Below are 19,069 nucleotides of genomic sequence, written 5' to 3' on the forward strand. Positions count from 1 at the left end.
TAGGTGCACTTTCTGCGCCCCTTTCGGGAAAGAGAATTTTGACAAATATATCTTCGCAGTGCAGAAGAAAAAGATTGAATGAAAACGACGTGACTCATCACGCCCCTTATCGTCCTTATCGTCCATGGAGGCAGCTTCAGGGATTAGGTTGGTTTGTTGTTTAACGCCACCCTCAGCAATATTCCAGCTATATGACGGCGGTCTATAAATAATCGAGTCTGGACCAGACAATCCAGTGATTAATATCATGAGCATCCATCCATGCAATTGGGATCGATGACATGCATCAACCAAGTCAGCGAGCCTGACCACCCGATCGCGTTAGTCGCTTTTGAGGCAAGTTTGGTCGACTTTTACGGCAAGCATGGGTTGCCGAAGATCTATTCTATCCCCAGCTTCAGGGAAGAAACGACGCAAGTCTACACCTTGTCCTTCGTCTGAAGAAGGGATAATGTCCAACTTACTCCCGTTGATGACATAACAGTCACCACCCTACTTACTTCGTTGTCTACCAGTGAGAAGTCCAGATGGTCTAAAAGCCATAACCTACAAGTATAAAAAGGAAGAAGAATATATCTTCCTCTACTGCTCTGCCATCATCATTAAAGGTTAAGGGGTCTATTAGATCTCCTACTACTTCATACAACAAGCCAGATCAATGCAGTTTTAGCCTTTGCAAACACCTATTTGTCCAATCAGGCTCTTAACACACATGATACAAGCGAATTGCAACTGCATACCTTTGGGCAGATACTGGCCTTCGCACAGCCCACTTTTAATCAATCAACGTTCATACAAGCTCTAGCCATGTCTCCCTTTCTCCGAGAACCAGAGATTGATGAAGATTATACACTCACGTAAGACTCCACGAATAGGTCTTATCGTATTGAAGATCGAAAGTTAGCGCAACTAGATGTAATCACCAGACATTCATTCTATGGACAAGCCATGCCTTGGTCCATGATTGATGAGTTAAAAGATCCACAAAACGAAAAACTGCTACTTTCAGTTGTAATCGGTCAAAAGAAAGATCAAAAGAAAGAATTCATTTCTGATCATATGAGGTCAGTATCAACAGGTCTTACATTGCAAGGATCTCAAGGCCTCATAGCCAATCTAATTGGTCAGACCTGTTGATCAAAATGTTACTGCATCAACCCTGGAAAGCAGCAACCATTTTGAATGGTCACATTTGTAACAATAACAAGGACGTGATGCAATATATATTCTGAGGAATCCAAACAGCTAAAGAGAAACGTTCTAACAGTCACAGAGGAGCAAAAAATAGCTGTTTTCACAAGCCACAGTTTGATTTATGTCATGAGGAAATTCAACAAGAAATACCTCCAAACACAGGAAAAGTTCAGAATGGTTCATCTGCCTTTATTGAACAAATCATAAGACAGCATGACTATCTCGCAAGCATAGTTCTACAGGATGCATACATACATATTCCCATTCATCCAAAGTTCAAGAAATATCTTTGATTCCTTTTCAAAGGCCAACACTACAAATGAGCAGTCCTGCTCTTTCGAATGTTTCAGCCCCGTGGCTATTTACACGTATGACCACACAAAGGGAATTCGTTGTGCTTTCTACCTAGACAACAGAGTTCAAGCCCAACAATCAACAGAACTACTCCAACGCTAACTGAATTTCACCCTGAAATTATTAACTCAAGTAGGTTGGTTAATAAATTATCAGAAATCAGACCTACAACCCTCCAAGGACCTCAAATTCCTAGGGATCTGGTTTTTAACGAGGCAGAATCGAATTCTAGTACTGGAAGATCGGTGGATAAAAATCAAGAATTACTTACCAGCAGTAATTCTCAACCAAATCTCTATCAACCATTGGCAAGGTTTACTCGGCCAACTCATATCAGCTCAAGTGCTAATTGTTTGAGGGAGGCTACACTTACGCCCAAAACAGAGATTTCTAAATCTGTACCTAGAGTACCAGGATTTAAAACTTCAATTACCCCACAAATTGAGGAAATACCTCCTAATGGTAGACAGTAACATTGTCTGCACAGGAACTTCTTTAAATGAGGCACATTTCAACAATCACCTTCACTTGGATATTAAATTCAGTGTTGGGGAGCACACCACTACCCGGAAGTAACGTCAGGCCTATGGTCTGAGAAAGAAAAATCCTTCCATGTCAATTATCTGTAATGCGAGTTATAAGTTATCCGAGCAATATCCATCTGGGCCCAACTGTTAGCAAGCAGTCTGATCATCAGAACAGACAATTCTAACGAAATTGAACGGTAAAGGCAATACATATTCCAGGAGTGGCAAATGTCTTAGCTGATGTCCTATACAGAGCAGCCAAACCATCACCAACAGAAAGAAAGCTTCACCCAGAAGCATTCCTGTTGGTTATAAAGGACAAAGGTTACCCCTTGATAGACCTATTTGCTTCCAGATTCAACAATCAGATAACAACATTTGTGTCATCAGTGCCAGACTTCAAACATCTAACACAGAAAACCCTGTTTCTTCTGGCTCTTGCCACAGCAGCCAGAATGTCTGAGATCCATGCGATAGATTTCACATTAGATTTGGCAGGATCAGCGCATCTCAACTTGAGATGGGACTTCATAGCAAAAAAAACAGTGACCAGGCCAACCAGACAGACAATTTATTGTCCCGGCTCTCTCCGCCATCCATCCGGGAAAGTCAGGTTACTGTTCTATGTCAATCTTCTCTTAACATTATAATCTTTTTAGGCATGCAAGATCTTACAAATCTTCGCAAACCTTGAAAAATCCACATAATCTAGAATATCTACTTCCATTTTTGCTGCTCACGAAAAAGGAAGGTGGTACCCCAGTAGAATGATTAAGAAGAAAACATCACAAAAATTATTCAACGTTCCAATGGGGTTTACAAAACAGATTGACGTTAATCAGAATGATGTGGATCCCACCACCTCAGTGAGATTCAAGCAATAAGTATGAGTCAGGATAAGATAGAATATGCATTTTTTTTTAGTAAAAATATTATTTTTACTTATCCTGGGTCATATGCATGAACACCCACCCGGCCTCCCCTCTCTGCACTGATGTGTTTTCGGACCATTAAGTAGGGTAAAAGACAAGGTACTGGTCTGGTCTGTATTGCGAGGTTACGGTGCGTCTCAGCGGACACAGGGTATGTTGGGGGGAGATGTTTTCACTGTTCTCTGGGAACACGGAACAGGATGTTTCCACTACTATTCGGAAGAGAGAGGGATAAGCAATAAGTATGAGTCAAGATAAGTATACATAATATCTTTGCTCAAAAAACTACATTTATGCCTTATTCAGCCTTTTGAAAACAAATGTTCTCTAAGGATATCTGATATTAGATATTCATGCTGTCATTTGTCTTAAGAGGTTGAGATTTAGAGCTGTTGACTAAGTGATCAGGGTACAGTAATCTTTGGTGTAATTCTATTTTGACATTATTGTGTTGTAGAGGATGGAGAATGATAGACATCAACTAGACAACCATAACATAACATTCTCTCACACTGGTCCTACAGCAGGATATAGTTATAGTCTAGTCATCAAATGATGACCTCTTACTTGGGCTCTAAGGGATGGTAGGTTTATTTCAAACACATAAAGTCCTGTCGTGATACTGCTGGAATATTGCTAAAAGCGGCATCAAACCTCACTCACTCACTCATACACATAGTTCATACATAGCATTTAATGACATATTTCCTTATCTTTTGTTTCAGAGCACTTCAACTCCCACTTCCAAACAAACCTTCGATCTTGAACAGGTAATACTATGATCTACAGTTGTGATATGATTTCACCAGCATTCATTGCTTTCATACCATAGTCCTTTTTCAGTCTGGTAATCATTCAATCATGTAAATGGGGATGTTTTATGATTTTGTCTGAATTTGACCACTGCCAGTGCATCCCATGTATATCATGTCATGTATATCTCCTTTATTGCCCGGGGAAATTTCTATGACACGTTGACCAGTCATGTCAAGGTCAACCTGGAGATGTTTCAAAATTACTATTTTTTCTTTTTCAAGGAATGTTTTGCACCATTTTCTCATATTATACCGAAATCCTCCAAGGGACGGTTTTATTACTCACTTGGTGAAGATACAGGTGGGAAGATACTAAATCCGTACGTCTCAGGTGTGTCATACAAGGTTGACCTCGTTTTATTCGTTTTGATTGGATAACAGTGACCTCTGTCACATGGGAACAACTTTTTTCATTCACAGTAAAATCGCGAGACGGCATTCACTTTTACAACTACAAGGCCGAACTGAAGGAAAGCGAGATCTTCTATCGAGGGTGCCAATGAGCGTGACGCACTGGACCACTCTCGCGACTTTCAATTTGATATAACGTAAAAGGTTAAGCGTGTTGAAATGAAGTCAGTTTAAACTATCTGGACAGATATCTAGACTTATGTTGGATGTTCCGGTTGTGCCATCAGTGTCCCCATTCAAAGCATATTTTGTGCCATTGCTTCCTAAGGTGTTTGTTCATGAATGAACATGCACGACTGAACAACCAGACCACTGACATGTAAGCAGACTTGAGTTTGTTGATTTTCACGTCTTCAGTATGGGGGTTGTACAGTTAACATGAATGTGTTTGGCGTGCACTCTGATTTCCCTCTTCCAAAATGATATGGACAGGATATAAATTCAGCTGATAGATCAAGGAAACTGAATCATTTTGATTGCACGGGAGGGACCATGTCGGTGAGAAGGACTCAGTGTTGGTCCGAGATTGAAAGTTTTAACTTTCGAACAGTTATCCTGCTTACTGACAACAATGCCCGTAAATTGCCATTAGTTGAAGAAATACTTAAAAAGCGTTGGTGTTGAGCGTTGGTGCTGTCATGTTGGCAGACACAACAGCAGGAACATGTTGTTAATGTGTTTGCATAGAAATCTCAGCAGTGCCCATATTTGGCCATATATTAATATTCATGCGCAACCAGAATTGCAATCTGTTTCAGTTTGGTCTGTTCACAAAAGAAATTTATGGCATGAAAGTTGTGGAACCGAGATGAATGGGAAAAAAACAGGCGAGCGAGCCTGTACGTTTGCTGTTTCATTCCTTCTCGGCCTTCTCAAAGGGTTGTTTGGACAATGAATATGCATGAAATTCGCAAAATGTCCTGTGCATGACGATACATGTGAGCAGAAAGGGAATTCCCTCGGCTGTAATATATTGGGATTCCCCGGCATTCCGTTGTAATAAGTAGTCCACCTCAGTGGGCATGGCTTAATTTTTACATTCACTGGGAAATGAGTGTAATAACACCTGACCAGTTCAGCTCATCAGAATGCAGGAATTTCAATGAACACAATCAAATTTTAATTATTTGGTTGTGGTTGTACTTGTATCTTATCCTAGCATTTGGTAGTGGTTGTATCTTCAACTAATTTGATTTACCGTATTTGACATAATATACTCCTTAGAAATTGACAAATTAGTTGGGAGCTATTAACATGCCAGTGGTCTTGTTTTGCTTTGGAAATACATGTGTGTATAACACAGCTCTATTTTCTGTAAGAAATGTGTATTGTACACAAGAAATTATGGACTGTCAAATAAAATTTCAGGTGCTCATCAATATTACTTGCGGATTGATCAGTTGCAAATAATCTTGGTGAAAATGAACACATTCACTGTGGACTGACTATTGAAACCTGACTGTTGCAGGAAAAGATGCTTCCAGGCTATGTGATGGCACAAGGAGGTCAGGTGTTTGAGATGCTGTATCAGCTGACGGAGCTTGATGAAGCAAAGTAAGTCACCTGTGCCTCTGTGTCCTCTCCATTAACACACAGCATCATAACATCTTTCTATGATGATAGTTCAACTCCAGTTTACCTGATTTAGATGTTGGAAATGGTGTTCTGTACATTGTACATAGTTTCATAATTCCTGAATATTAGTACCACTGAGACCAAGTTGACCTCCGTGATGCCTTAAAGGACATTTATTCTAGTTACCATTCTTATTTATAACAGCAGTGAGTTTTAACTTGTCGAAGAATAGCCAAGCGTTTCCCCACTGAGGAAAAACGAATAGCTATTTCATCATGATGTATTACAAGGTTTCTACCTTTTTCAAACTAGACTGATATATCGATATACCTTCCATTCACTGACACTCGTTATTGCCTGCTTGTCTGCTGTGTGTGTCCAGCTGTTGGCAGGTTGTTTTATTGGCTATTGGCAAGGGGGGTTCCTCTCCTGGAAGAGTGGGATAGAATGTCCGCCCTAGCTGTGCAGAAGAAGCATGCTCTGTACCGTCTATCTTCACTCCCATAGAAGACCTGGGGCTAGCAGGGAAAATGTAGCAGGACTCCTTAGGTTTATATATGTGGACTGGTTACAGGGGTCACCGATTTAAACCATAGCCACAGTTTGTTCCTTGGGAAGGGTTTTGACCAGGGGTCCGGAAACCGTCATATGCGCCGGACATGTCCGATTGGGAATCTCAAATGTCCGGTTTAAAATATTGCTTACCGGACATTTTAAAAAGTATTGTCCGGACATTCTTAAATTTCGACCGGACATGATTAACAGTTAGGACTGAGCAGTTTCTGTCTGCAGTTGCAACACAATGAAGATTAACTACACTGACAAGCTTTGTTTGTTTTGATTGCTGTAAATACATCGTACCTACATGACAGTCCAATCGGTCAATCACTGTAATAGGCAATAAACTGAGTTGACACTGATTAATCGAGGATTAATTACTGAGAACATCTTGTAAATTTGAGTGAAAGGTGTTTACAACTGTACATAAATACCTTGCATCATCGATGTACCTCATTATCCTCACAATGCTACGATACGTAACCTCAGACAAGTAGCGAAAGCATGACGATAGCCAGTCGACCGATGCAGATCAGTCGAGCGGATCTGCCATACCCTCAAAGTCTGGACGATCATTTTGTAAGTCGTGGCTAACGACTTTCACTTGGTTGACATACAATGAGGATTTGCAGATTTTATTGTTTTCAGTAGCTAGTCGTATATTGAATCTTGATTGACCGCCATTTTGCTTTCTCGGACGATCGATATCAATTTTTTTTATTGTCAGTAATTAAGTACAGATGAAAAAAGTATTCAAATAACTATTGCTATCAAGGATATTTTAGTATTTGTGATTAAATTATCTGTCTTGTTTTTAAAAAAATCTTTAGTTTAAAAAAACCCTTTTCCCGTGAGGTCACGTGATAACCAAATATGGGATAATAGTCTCGATCCAAATGTTACAAAGCGTACACTTGAGCAGACTCATGAATATAACTCATGAATATTAATTAGACCGTTCGCTACGTTAACAGATCGTTATTATAACAGAAACAAACGTATGTTTTCCATGTATATCTAAAATATTATTTGTTATTAATTGTCCGGTGAATTAAACAATTTAAATTGAAACAATTCTTAATTCATCATATTATGACTACGTAAACTTGTACTGTGTGAAAAGTCGTACTAAAATACGCTATTTGAAGGGGGCGTGGCCTAAATGCAAATGTCCGATTGGGATTTTTAATTTTCCGGACCCCTGGTTTTGACCATTTCAGGACATTGATGTCCTTTCCTGAAGGATATCTTTCCAGATTGTCATCCACCTCCTCCTACAGGAGAGTTTCAAACTGACATCTGCGAAATCAATAACTCCCTCCCTGAATCAAGGCAACTCTGTCCGAACTCAAGGATGGCCATCTCCATAAGTGAAGTACTTGTGCTGCTGTCTGGCAACATTTGCCAATATGGCAATGTTGCTCAATCAGTCAACAACCTCTCAGCAATACATATTTGTGTAATTGAAATGTGGATTGCTCGTCTGAAATTTCATAGACTGCATATGAATAAATTTGGTATAATGTAAGAAGAACTACAGATCCAGGCTTATTTGTGTTTTTTGACAAAAGGATCACAAAGCGTGTGAGGAAGCTGCTGATGCTAATCCCCACTGATCCAGCTGTTGCTGAAGGCCTGGATTCCATCAGTCAGAAGGTAGGTACATCAGTTGCTTAGGGCCTAGACTCCATCAGTCAGAAGGTAGGTGCATCAGTTGCTGAAGGCCTAGACTCCCATCAGTCAGAAGGTAGGTACATCAGTTGTTGAAGGCCTAGACTCCCATCAGTCAAAAGGTAGGTACATCAGTTGCTGAAGGCCTAGACTCCCATCAGTCAGAAGGTAGGTACATCAGTTGCTGATTGTCTGGACTCCCATCAGTCAGAAGGTAGGTGCATCAGTTGCTGAAGGCCTGGATTCCATCAGTCAGAAGGTAGGTGCATCAGTTGCTGATTGTCTGGACTCCCATCAGTCAGAAGGTAGGTGCATCAGTTGCTGAAGGTCTGGACTCCCCATCAGTCAGAAGGTAGGTGCATCAGTTGCTGAAGGCCTGGATTCCATCAGTCAGAAGGTAGGTGCATCAGTTGCTGATTGTCTGGACTCCCAATCAGTCAGAAGGTAGGTGCATCAGTTGCTGAAGGTCTGGACTCCCCATCAGTCAGAAGGTAGGTGCATCAGTTGCTGAAGGCCTGGATTCCATCAGTCAAAAGGTAGGTACATCAGTTGCTGAAGGCCTAGACTCCCATCAGTCAGAAGGTAGGTACATCAGTTGCTGATTGTCTGGACTCCCATCAGTCAGAAGGTAGGTGCATCAGTTGCCGAAGGCCTGGATTCCATCAGTCAGAAGGTAGGTGCATCAGTTGCTGAAGGCCTGGATTCCATCAGTCAGAAGGTAGGTGCATCGGTTGCTGAAGGTCTGGACTCCCCATCAGTCAGAAGGTAGGTGCATCAGTTGCTGAAGGCCTAGACTCCCATCAGTCAGAAGGTAGGTGCATCAGTTGCTGAAGGCCTAGACTCCCATCAGTCAGAAGGTAGGTGCATCAGTTGCTGATTGTCTGGACTCCCATCAGTCAGAAGGTAGGTGCATCAGTTGCTGAAGGTCTGGACTCCCCATCAGTCAGAAGGTAGGTGCATCAGTTGCTGAAGGCCTGGATTCCATCAGTCAGAAGGTAGGTGCATCGGTTGCTGATTGTCTGGACTCCCAATCAGTCAGAAGGTAGGTGCATCAGTTGCTGAAGGTCTGGACTCCCCATCAGTCAGAAGGTAGGTGCATCAGTTGCTGAAGGCCTGGATTCCATCAGTCAAAAGGTAGGTACATCAGTTGCTGAAGGCCTAGACTCCCATCAGTCAGAAGGTAGGTACATCAGTTGCTGATTGTCTGGACTCCCATCAGTCAGAAGGTAGGTGCATCAGTTGTTGATTGTCTGGATTCCATCAGTCAGAAGGTAGGTGCATCAGTTGCTGATTGTCTGGACTCCCATCAGTCAGAAGGTAGGTACATCAGTTGCTGATTGTCTGGACTCCCATCAGTCAGAAGGTAGGTGCATCAGTTGCTGAAGGCCTAGACTCCCATCAGTCAGAAGGTAGGTGCATCAGTTGCTGAAGGCCTGGATTCCATCAGTCAGAAGGTAGGTGCATCAGTTGCTGAAGGCCTAGACTCCCATCAGTCAGAAGGTAGGTGCATCAGTTGCTGATTGTCTGGACTCCCATCAGTCAGAAGGTAGGTGCATCAGTTGCTGAAGGTCTGGACTCCCCATCAGTCAGAAGGTAGATGCATCAGTTGCTAAAGGCCTAGACTCCCATCAGTCAGAAGGTAGGTGCATCAGTTGCTGAAGGTCTGGACTCCCCATCAGTCAGAAGGTAGGTGCATCAGTTGCTGATTGTCTGGACTCCCATCAGTCAGAAGGTAGGTGCATCAGTTGCTGAAGGTCTGGACTCCCATCAGTCAGAAGGTAGGTGCATCAGTTGCTGAAGGCCTAGACTCCCATCAGTCAGAAGGTAGGTACATCAGTTGTTGAAGGCCTTGACTCCCATCATTCAGAAAGTCAGTCATAGCTGGTACACATGTTTGTGTTATAGTGAAAAAATGATGTCACATCTAACAGTGTCAAAGTTCTCCACTATACAAGGCCAGGTCACCAGCCACTTAATGTAAAAGCCTAGTTCTTATGAAGCTGTGTTAGAATTTGTATTTTCTGATCATAGTCTTTGCAAAAATTGTCATGTGGTATTTATAGAGTTTGAAGCCATCCTCATCCAGTGATGATGTATCTTCTGGGAAATCTAGTCCCAGGAAATCACCTAACCCAGCTGCCAACAGTACACGGCCTGCACCCAAGGAAGTGCTGAAATCACTTTTTGATGTAACCGGACCAGAGATGTCAGCATTTCGAGTACTTTACAATCTTGAAGTAAGTTCCTGTTTTTAATATTTTATCCCCCCACAACAGTATGCAATATTCCTTCTTGCTTTGATTATACAGTGGTCCCTCGCTACAACGCTACCAATGGGCTCTAAATAATTGGTGGGCGTTATAGACGATGAGCCGTTTAACCAAGGCGGAGGCAGGGGAGCGCGCTCGGCCAATCTCACGATCTTCGCCTTGTCTCGCACATTGCAATGATACAAGTTGTTTACGGTTCATAGTGTAAAAAATATATCCATTATGTTTTCGGCGTTTGTTATTATTTACAAGCCTTAACTGTCACATTCAATGTGAAAGTACTCTACTTACATGAAAATATCGATCAATAATGGTAGTAACAGACGCTATGAGTGAAGAGCCAATCACAATTCATAACGCAAGTACAGAGTGTTTCAGTGGCATTGATTGGTCATGTTGCTTAAAATACGGAAAACGAGAGTTTTGACCAGCACTAGAAATTATTACATGTGCGCATTCATACACATTCATACAAATATAGATACACATTCAAGCCAGATTAATTGGTTTGATACGGTTACTTGATCCGAATCAAAAGGAATGATCGTCGTGTTGTGACAGCAACTACATGTGTGTTGACAGTGTCGCCTCAAATTGGATTTGCTTGTGGTTCTCTTTTATTGCATGCATGCGCTTCTAAGATCAAAGGATGTATAGTGTGAAAAGTTAAGTAGCAGAACAATCGTATTTCTGGGACTTGCCACGGATGTTTTCAAACAGATTATTAGAACTCTATTCAGCGATAAACGGTTGATTATGCAATGAGAAGCGTTATGTGCAAATGAACAACGAACAACAATACAATCATGTGTAAAACTCTCAGTATAAAAAGTGTTCACAAATTTGGGGAGCCATGCGTTACCGTGCGTAGTAACCGAGGTAGCGCTTTATCGAAGAGCACAATAGAGAGGGATCACTGTATAACAATGTAGAACATTGTAAAAACAACAATCCCCGGAACACACCCTCCGACCTCCCTGCTCCCACCATGCTCCCTTACTACTAATCACTTTTTCCGTTATCGCCTGCAGTGAACAGACGTGTTTGCTCCCACTCTACATTTGTGTGTCATTTGAATTGAATATATCCGTGATATTGCTGAAAGCGGAGTAAATCCCTACTCACTCACTCACTCTCTCTTTGGATCACCTCATCTCCTGTTGTCTACTACTGATGCCTATTGGCAAGTGCCTCCTCACATCCTATCATGTCAGTCGATCTGGAGCCTCCTGTGGTGCTGGCGCTGCGTCAAATGTATCTCCATGCGCCTAGCCAGGCACCGCACACTTTACGGCTCCTCTCCCGGCGCATCCTCATATGGCATAGGTGCAAGTTTTCTCCACACGCCTCACCAGACACCGTATACACAGGCACAGATACTATGACTCTAATCTCCTCGGGGTACCCCCATACTTCATTCGTCACCCGTCATGGCTCATCAGGCATTCCTGTTCAGCAACTGTGATCTTCGCCAAGGGCCTCCTCTTGTTGCTACCTCTAAGGCTGGGAAGCAGCCACTCTATACCTCAAGGGATCGGATCCTGTTGATCATGAATCCTTAAACTAGAGGAACCTGCCCCACTACCTTCTGCAAACTGCTCTTTCGATCCAAAGAATACTGCACCATCTTACACGGTCCCTGCATATAACTTGGTCAACTATTCCTGCGCTGTTGCAGCAGGCTCTGGATAAGGTCACATCTCTCCGCTTTAAATTGCATGGGATTTCATTTTCAACTTCAGCACCTCCTCTTGGTGCAGGCGATGCTAAAACTTTCTTCCTGACCACTGAGGAAAGTCATTGGAATATCTCCAAGGATACCCTGTCATTCTGGTTACGGTCCACCATTGTTCAAGCTTACACCATGCTGGTTTGGGTCTGAATAGAGCTTCCCATCTAAATTCTGGTGTTGGTGTCCACAATGGCACTTCACGCAAAATACTCAGTTACAAAGGTCATTGGAATATCTCCAAGAATATGCTGTCATTCTGGTTACCGTCCACCATTCTTCAAGCTTACACCGTGCTGGTTTGGGTCTGCCTAGAGCTTCCCATCTGAATTCGGGTGTTGGTGTCCACAATAGCACTTCACACAAACACGTCTGAGATCTGTATTCATCGCTCCTCCCCATCACCGTTGCTGAATTTAAATGGTGCGCCTGCAATTTTAAGGCTCATACTGGTACACCTGCATGTTTGTTGTTTCTTTCTACGGAATGATTGCATTAACCTCCGTACCGAGGGTACTGTGTATCGTGAGGGTAAATGCAGTTCCAGATCTTTCGCGTATCTCCAGTTGCAACATAATTTCAGACCCCGCCTTACCTGTAATCAGGCAGGGTGATGATGTATTATGGGACAAGTGAAGTTGAACAGACCCATGGGTTGAAGGCTAAGTGGCAGTCTAGTATCAATCGCAAATGGGGATATGCAGTTTATCCTACCCACCGTCCTACTTTGGAATAATTGCATACTGTTGTGGAGGGATAATAGGATAAAGGGAGTCACAGTATTCCCCTTATTTTATATACCGTACTTATCCTGACACAATAGGAAATGACAGCCTGCCTATCCATCCCCTCAAACTACAGTGCTGTGGTATGTGGTACTATTTTTATCCCCCTACGCAATTTGTAGTGGTTGTTAAGATGGACAATGTCCAACCCTCCGTCTGCGCAAAATGTAGTTTCTATAGCAGAATAAGGGACAGTATTTTTTCTCCAAGCCTGGCACATTGCTAGGTTTAGTGGTGAACTGGTGCCTTTTGAGAGTTTGGATTTAAAAAAAATAAAAATTTTGGAGTTAGTGTGGCAACAACTCTGACGAGGGCTGGGAATGGCAGTAGTGCTTGTTTCCAGAGCAGATATTGAAACCGTACAATACATAGGTCTATGTGAAGTGGTGACTTTTTATAAGTATGGTTTTTTTTTAATAAATTCATTTTTTCAGTTTTTATGGCATCAACTTTGACTTAGACTGCAAATTAGGATAGTGCTTGTTTCCAGAGCAGATCTTGAAAACCATACAATATTTCTTCACCAAACTTGGCACATAGATAGGTCTAATTATCAACTGGTGCATTTTGATTGTTTGTAATATTTCTTGAACAAATATGTTTCGAGTTTCCATGGCAACAAGTTTCATATATTTATTTTGACAACCATTTACCATTACAGGGGTTATTGATAAATTTGTCCTCTTGTATATCTATCTGTGGGCTCCTGAATTTGATACATTGAAGAAGAGTCTCACATTTCAGCCTGGTGCCATATAAATTTTTTGGACTGCTTGAGAGTTAGCTTCCCTGCATGTTTGTGCCGTGGTTAACACTGCCCTGGCATGGATAGGTTAATTAATATCATCAGAAGGGGGTTATAATGCTCCAACTCTGTGTACCCGGTAAAGCTGTTTGGACCATTGTGTTTTCTATTATACAGTATTACAACTTACATTAATTGTTGTAGATTACAATTATTCGGGAAATTTAGTTGATTGTTTCATATTTGCAGTCCGTTAGTCGTCAGTATTTATGCAGAAATTGATATTGATATTGAATATCATTGCTGACAACATCTCATGTTTAGTGTCTATCTTTGTTGACATTATGAACTGTTCAGAACATATTCACAGCAGCACTAGATTTGATACATTATGGTAAATGTTTTTGATAACTTCTTCATGCTTTGGATGTGATAGGTATAGTGATATTGTTTGATATAGGCACAGTGATATTGTTTGATATAGATATAGTTATATTGTTTGATATAGGTACAGTGATATGGTTTGATATAGATATAGTGATATTGTTTGATGTAGGTATACTGATATTGTTTGATATAGGTATAGCGAAATTGTTTGATGTAGGTATAGTGATATTGTTTGATATAGGTATAGTGATATTTGATGTAGGTATAGTGATATTGTTTGATATAGGTATAGCGATATTGTTTGATGTAGGTATAGTGATATTGTTTGATATAGGTATAGTGATATTGTTTGATGTAGGTATAGTGATATTGTTTGATGTAGGTATAGCGATGTTGTTTCATTGTGTGTGTTAGTGTTACAATAATCTAGCAAGAATACTGTTTTTGTTGTAGGTTGTGAGCGGGAAGCTAATGCCCACTGGTGATGATATTGGTACCCGACTCAGCTCTCAAACCTTCTGTGATGACTTCCTGGCTGCAGGTGGCCTGTCACTGGTGGTGAACGTCCTGCAGCCTGAGTCTCTTCCTTCAGATATCAACTATGAGATCAGACAGGGCTGCTATTCTGTTTGCCTTCAGCTGGCAAGGTCAGTCAATTGTAACAGCAAACACATTGAAAGACTAGGAGGCAGTGTTGAGTGTTCTAGTTAATGATTAGGTGTATGTTGCCTGTTGTCTATCCATGTATTATCCACACTGTTATTGAACTCATATTTATTCCTAACATTGAAGGGGCATGGGTGGCTCATTAGTCTAAGGCGCCACTTGTCACTGGGCAGAGTTATGTCCCTTTTTTGTGCCATATGTAACTGGAAACCTAGTATTGTGGGTTCAAATTCCGAATTCATCCTGATTATTTTGTATGTGGGTTTCACCAAAATGGTAAATGTAGGGGAGCTGCATCACTTCGGGTTTTCCTCCCACATTAAGTTAACACGCTGAGGTATATGACTGGATGATGTTCAAAGCATCTTTAAACCCAACTCACTTGTTTCCTTCATGTAGCCATGTTCATGTAATAACGTAATATTCCACCCAGATAGCAACACATACTGTGGCCTGCTGTGAAGATCCGGGTTAGAATAGGTCTTCAGCAACCAATGCTTGTTGTAAAAGATGACTCATTGGATGGGGTGGTCGGGCTGGGTGACATCACTGATGCATGTTATTGTAGCCCAATTGAGCAGATCGACGCCCATCATGTATATTTACAGACCGCTGTCATATTGCTGAAGGATTGCTCAGTGCAGCGTCAAACAACAAACAAACAACATACTGTGGTTTTTAAGGGTCTGTATATTGATGTTGCTGTTTGTTGATGGCCAGGTACTTGTTGTGTGGGGAGACAGTAATAGGGGACCCTGGAGGACCCCTAGATGATGAAGCTACTCCATCCCAGGGGGCTACGGCGCTTGCTACTGCCTCTCCTGCACACGGATCTACACATTCTGTCCGATCTACAGTTTCCATGGGCAGTCATGCAATCAAGGTAGTTTGTCGATGTTGATGAGGTTTATAATTAGTGAAACCTAGCACAGATGTGAGTGGATGTGTGAAAAGTGAAACCGGGACGTAAATGTGATGAGGTTTATAATTAGTGAATCCTAGCACAGATTGAAGTGACAGGATGTGTGAACAGTGAAACTGAACGTTATAAAAGTGATGAGGTTTATAATTAGTGAAAGGAAGCATTTAAACAAAAGAGGCATTCTTTTGTTTTTGTTACTCACAGACTTTAGGATTAAGGATTAACACTTTTTGGTACAATGAGATACATGACTTTGTTTTGTGATTGTGTGGGCGGCTGGTATATTGAATACTTTGTTTTGTTTACACTTTGGTCATGGTATGTCATCTCAATGTTACACTGTTAGTTCAGCCTGATGAAGGTGAGCTGATATCTGCCATGCATGTGCACACAGATGATGACACCATAATGGTTTTGGTCCATTCACTGTTCATTGTTAAGGTCGCTGAACTTAAAGCATGTATCTTTGCACATCTTAGTAATCATTTTCATTTTCATCTCCTCTAAAACCACATGGCCTTTAGAACTTTCATTTGTTCATATACTGTGTTCTGTCCCGCATTCAATTTTGTGTCTTTACATCTACAGGTAACCTAGCTCTACATTGAAACCACAGTATCTATCTCCGAAATAAGACCCATTCAAATGATACAGGTCAGGTCAGTCTGTGAAGGTTGCAAATGTCCCAAGTGCTTTTGTACAAGTTAGAATGATGTTATTTAGGCAATACATCATAGTTTGTGGCAGCCTATTGTTGAGGACAGTTTACTGGACATGTAAAAGAGATATGTGATACGCTCATCCTAATATTGAGCATCAATTACATGATATGTTGGACGTTTCTCCAAATTTTAGCCCCAAATCCAGACTCAAAATTATACTTTATGCTGAATGATTGTGGAAGTTTGGGAGGGTAAATTTTGGTCTGGTATTGACAGATATCTGGATAAATCAGTGTCCAGTTTTACAGATTCCTATGAACATACCTAGAGTTCTAAGAATTCTACTTTTTAGCTGAACTGAGTGAAAGTCATTTGAGCTAATGTTGTAGTCTGTTTGAGGGTCTCTGAAGCGCCGTTTGCAGCAAGCTTGTAGACAAGCTGAATAGAAGATGTCATACTCCTCTGCTACATCTCCACTAGCCACGGCTACTCCATCTTGTTCCCTACCAATGTCTACCCCACTGAGATCGGCCTCCCCTGCATCTCTTCTATCTACGTTGACAAACACCTCACAAGTATAGGTGCCAGTGTCGAGAGACGACAGTACTGCAGACACTGCCAACTACGCCTATCTACACGTCTATGACCGCCCAGGCGCTTGCAACACTCTTGGTGCCAACGACCAAGAGATTGTTACCAGCGCCGGCGCCAGTGCTCCTGAATAGCTATAAAGGGCACCAGTGGTGCCTCTGGGATTCTGACCTTCGCTCTTGAGCAGCTACATGCCGCTGCCGGCACTCTCAGCGACCTCTGGGATTCTATGACTACCCCAGCATTGGTGCCACCCTTGGCACCCATGACCCAGAGATCTGCCTTTCCACAAGCTACCACCTGTTTTCAGCACCGGGGCCAGTGCTCTTAAGCAGCTACATGGCCTCACCGGTGCTCACATCACCTCTGGGATTCGGAACCACTCTTCCAGCTGGAGCCAAAGCAGCTCATCTAGGCTCCCTATATGGATCCCTCCTGGTTGCAGATGATGCAGTCCATCTCCAGGAAACACTGGCCTGGGCGTGGATAAACGAGACACTGTTGGTCCAAGTCTACCCCCATTCCGCTGGACCTAATGCTGAAGGATCTGATCTCGGCATATGACAAAGAATTTGCAATATTATCTATATGGTCAGCGTTAAAGGTTACTTGGTTGAGGAAGGACATTGTCCCCATCCATGCTTTGGAGGTGGTGGACATAGCAAACATAGCTATTAGATACAGCGTTGATTTTAAAATTGTTCCCACGATCATCCCGTCAACCTCCAATGAACGACAAGGGTGGAAACTGGGATTTTGTAGTCATTTTTGTAGCCTTGCCTCGGTAAGATGTGAAGCTGAAACGTGACATTCCTATTCCCAGCAATGAAGACACACCAAATTGATCAAGACTTTAAATCCACAGCAAATGAAATATATATTTTTTGTTTTGTGTTGTTGGTTTTTGGGTCATAACATATATGGTCGTTTTTTAGTGATTTTTGGAATTTTGACCTCTATTTCACCTTTCACAATTTTCAGAAATGCTCTCTCTTCTTTGCACTGTAAAAACAATCTTCTTAGAAACCACTGGACCAATGAAACTGAAACTTGATTGTATGTATGTTCATTTTTAGTCCTTAGTATATGTGGAGGAAATATTTGAATTTAGTGGCTGTCTTTGTTGACATAACTGTGGACTACATATCCAGGTGAGCTACAGTGCTGTGGTACTGTTTTATCTATAATGTTGCTGATGAGGTACAGAACATGGTTTAACTATATTTGTCTACCATGTGTATATTGTTGCAGACTGTAGGAAGTCAGGAGTTCACTGACACAGTGTCCTGCTTTATGAAAGTCACATGGGCAGCAGCAGCGGGAAGACTGCATCTACTCAGTTACAACCATCCCATCCGAGAGAGCAGAGAGAGCTATAGCTGTGGACACAGGAGTAGGCAGAGTAGCACAGGTACATATTGCTTGTTGTACAACAGTTTCCTCATTTTGCTTTCAGTAGTCATTGAAGGTGTGAGGTAATGCCAGTACATTGAGGTGCATTCTTTCCACGATACATATCACAATATCACTTTTTCATGTTCATTATATAGTATTATTTCAGATTGGGATTTTTAGCATGTGTTTAATGTTTTATACTTGCCAACTGCCTTCGCTGCCCTGGAGCGAGCATCCTGGTTCCCAAGATGGCTGTGTATTCCTTGACTGAGTGAACATTATGTTGTACCAGCATCTTGTTTTGTTCCATATGTGAACATCAGTTCATACCTTAATGTATCAGACTGCTTCTGAATTAATAATTTAGAATTATCCAATATATCGTGATACGTATCGCAATACGTCTTTCTGCATTGCAAAATTTTGTGATACACTTTATACCTCCACTACTCATCCCTAGTAGTCATATGTCTTGTTTCTTCTGATCCATACACCTTATTATCTAACCCAGTCATTAATTCATCTGCTTTGAACAGAAGACAATCCAAGAAAGATCATTTTCTCAAATGACTGTCATATAAAAGGGCAGCTTTCCCTTCACACATATGCTAATAAGGGTCCTTGATGACCAAGAGAAAAGTGTAAATTTCAAAGCTAAGGAAACATTTGTAAGATTGTGAAAGTTATTTGACAGATTCGTGTGACTGACAACCTTCATATTTTAGCTCACCTGATGGAAAGTCAGTGAGATTTTGTCATGGCACATTGTCTGTCCCAGCAAGGCCTTATGAGGTGAAACTTTGTGTGATGTATGATCCTAGCTTTGATGTCACTAAAAATGCTCACAGAATTATGGGTGGTCATTAAAAAATAATTCAGT

At 41.6% G+C, this 19,069-nt stretch overlaps 1 protein-coding gene across 3 annotated transcripts in view; it reads left to right on the plus strand.

Annotated features, from left to right (window-relative positions):
- LOC139478445 (ubiquitin carboxyl-terminal hydrolase 24-like) overlaps positions 1-19,069 on the plus strand; it is a 213,002-nt gene that overhangs the window by 68,840 nt on the left and 125,093 nt on the right. For all 3 annotated transcript variants that reach the window (XM_071260905.1, XM_071260906.1, XM_071260907.1), the window contains exons 26-32: positions 3,733-3,777; positions 5,702-5,787; positions 7,938-8,022; positions 10,101-10,274; positions 14,407-14,600; positions 15,340-15,502; positions 18,046-18,205. In XM_071260905.1, the coding sequence (XP_071117006.1) occupies positions 3,733-3,777; positions 5,702-5,787; positions 7,938-8,022; positions 10,101-10,274; positions 14,407-14,600; positions 15,340-15,502; positions 18,046-18,205 (907 nt within the window). The remainder of the gene's footprint in view (positions 1-3,732; positions 3,778-5,701; positions 5,788-7,937; positions 8,023-10,100; positions 10,275-14,406; positions 14,601-15,339; positions 15,503-18,045; positions 18,206-19,069) is intronic.

The sequence above is a fragment of the Haliotis cracherodii genome, unplaced genomic scaffold (genome assembly GCF_022045235.1).
Source record: "Haliotis cracherodii isolate W230 unplaced genomic scaffold, xgHalCrac1.p SCAF_4, whole genome shotgun sequence".
Taxonomy (NCBI): Eukaryota; Metazoa; Mollusca; class Gastropoda; order Lepetellida; family Haliotidae; genus Haliotis; species Haliotis cracherodii.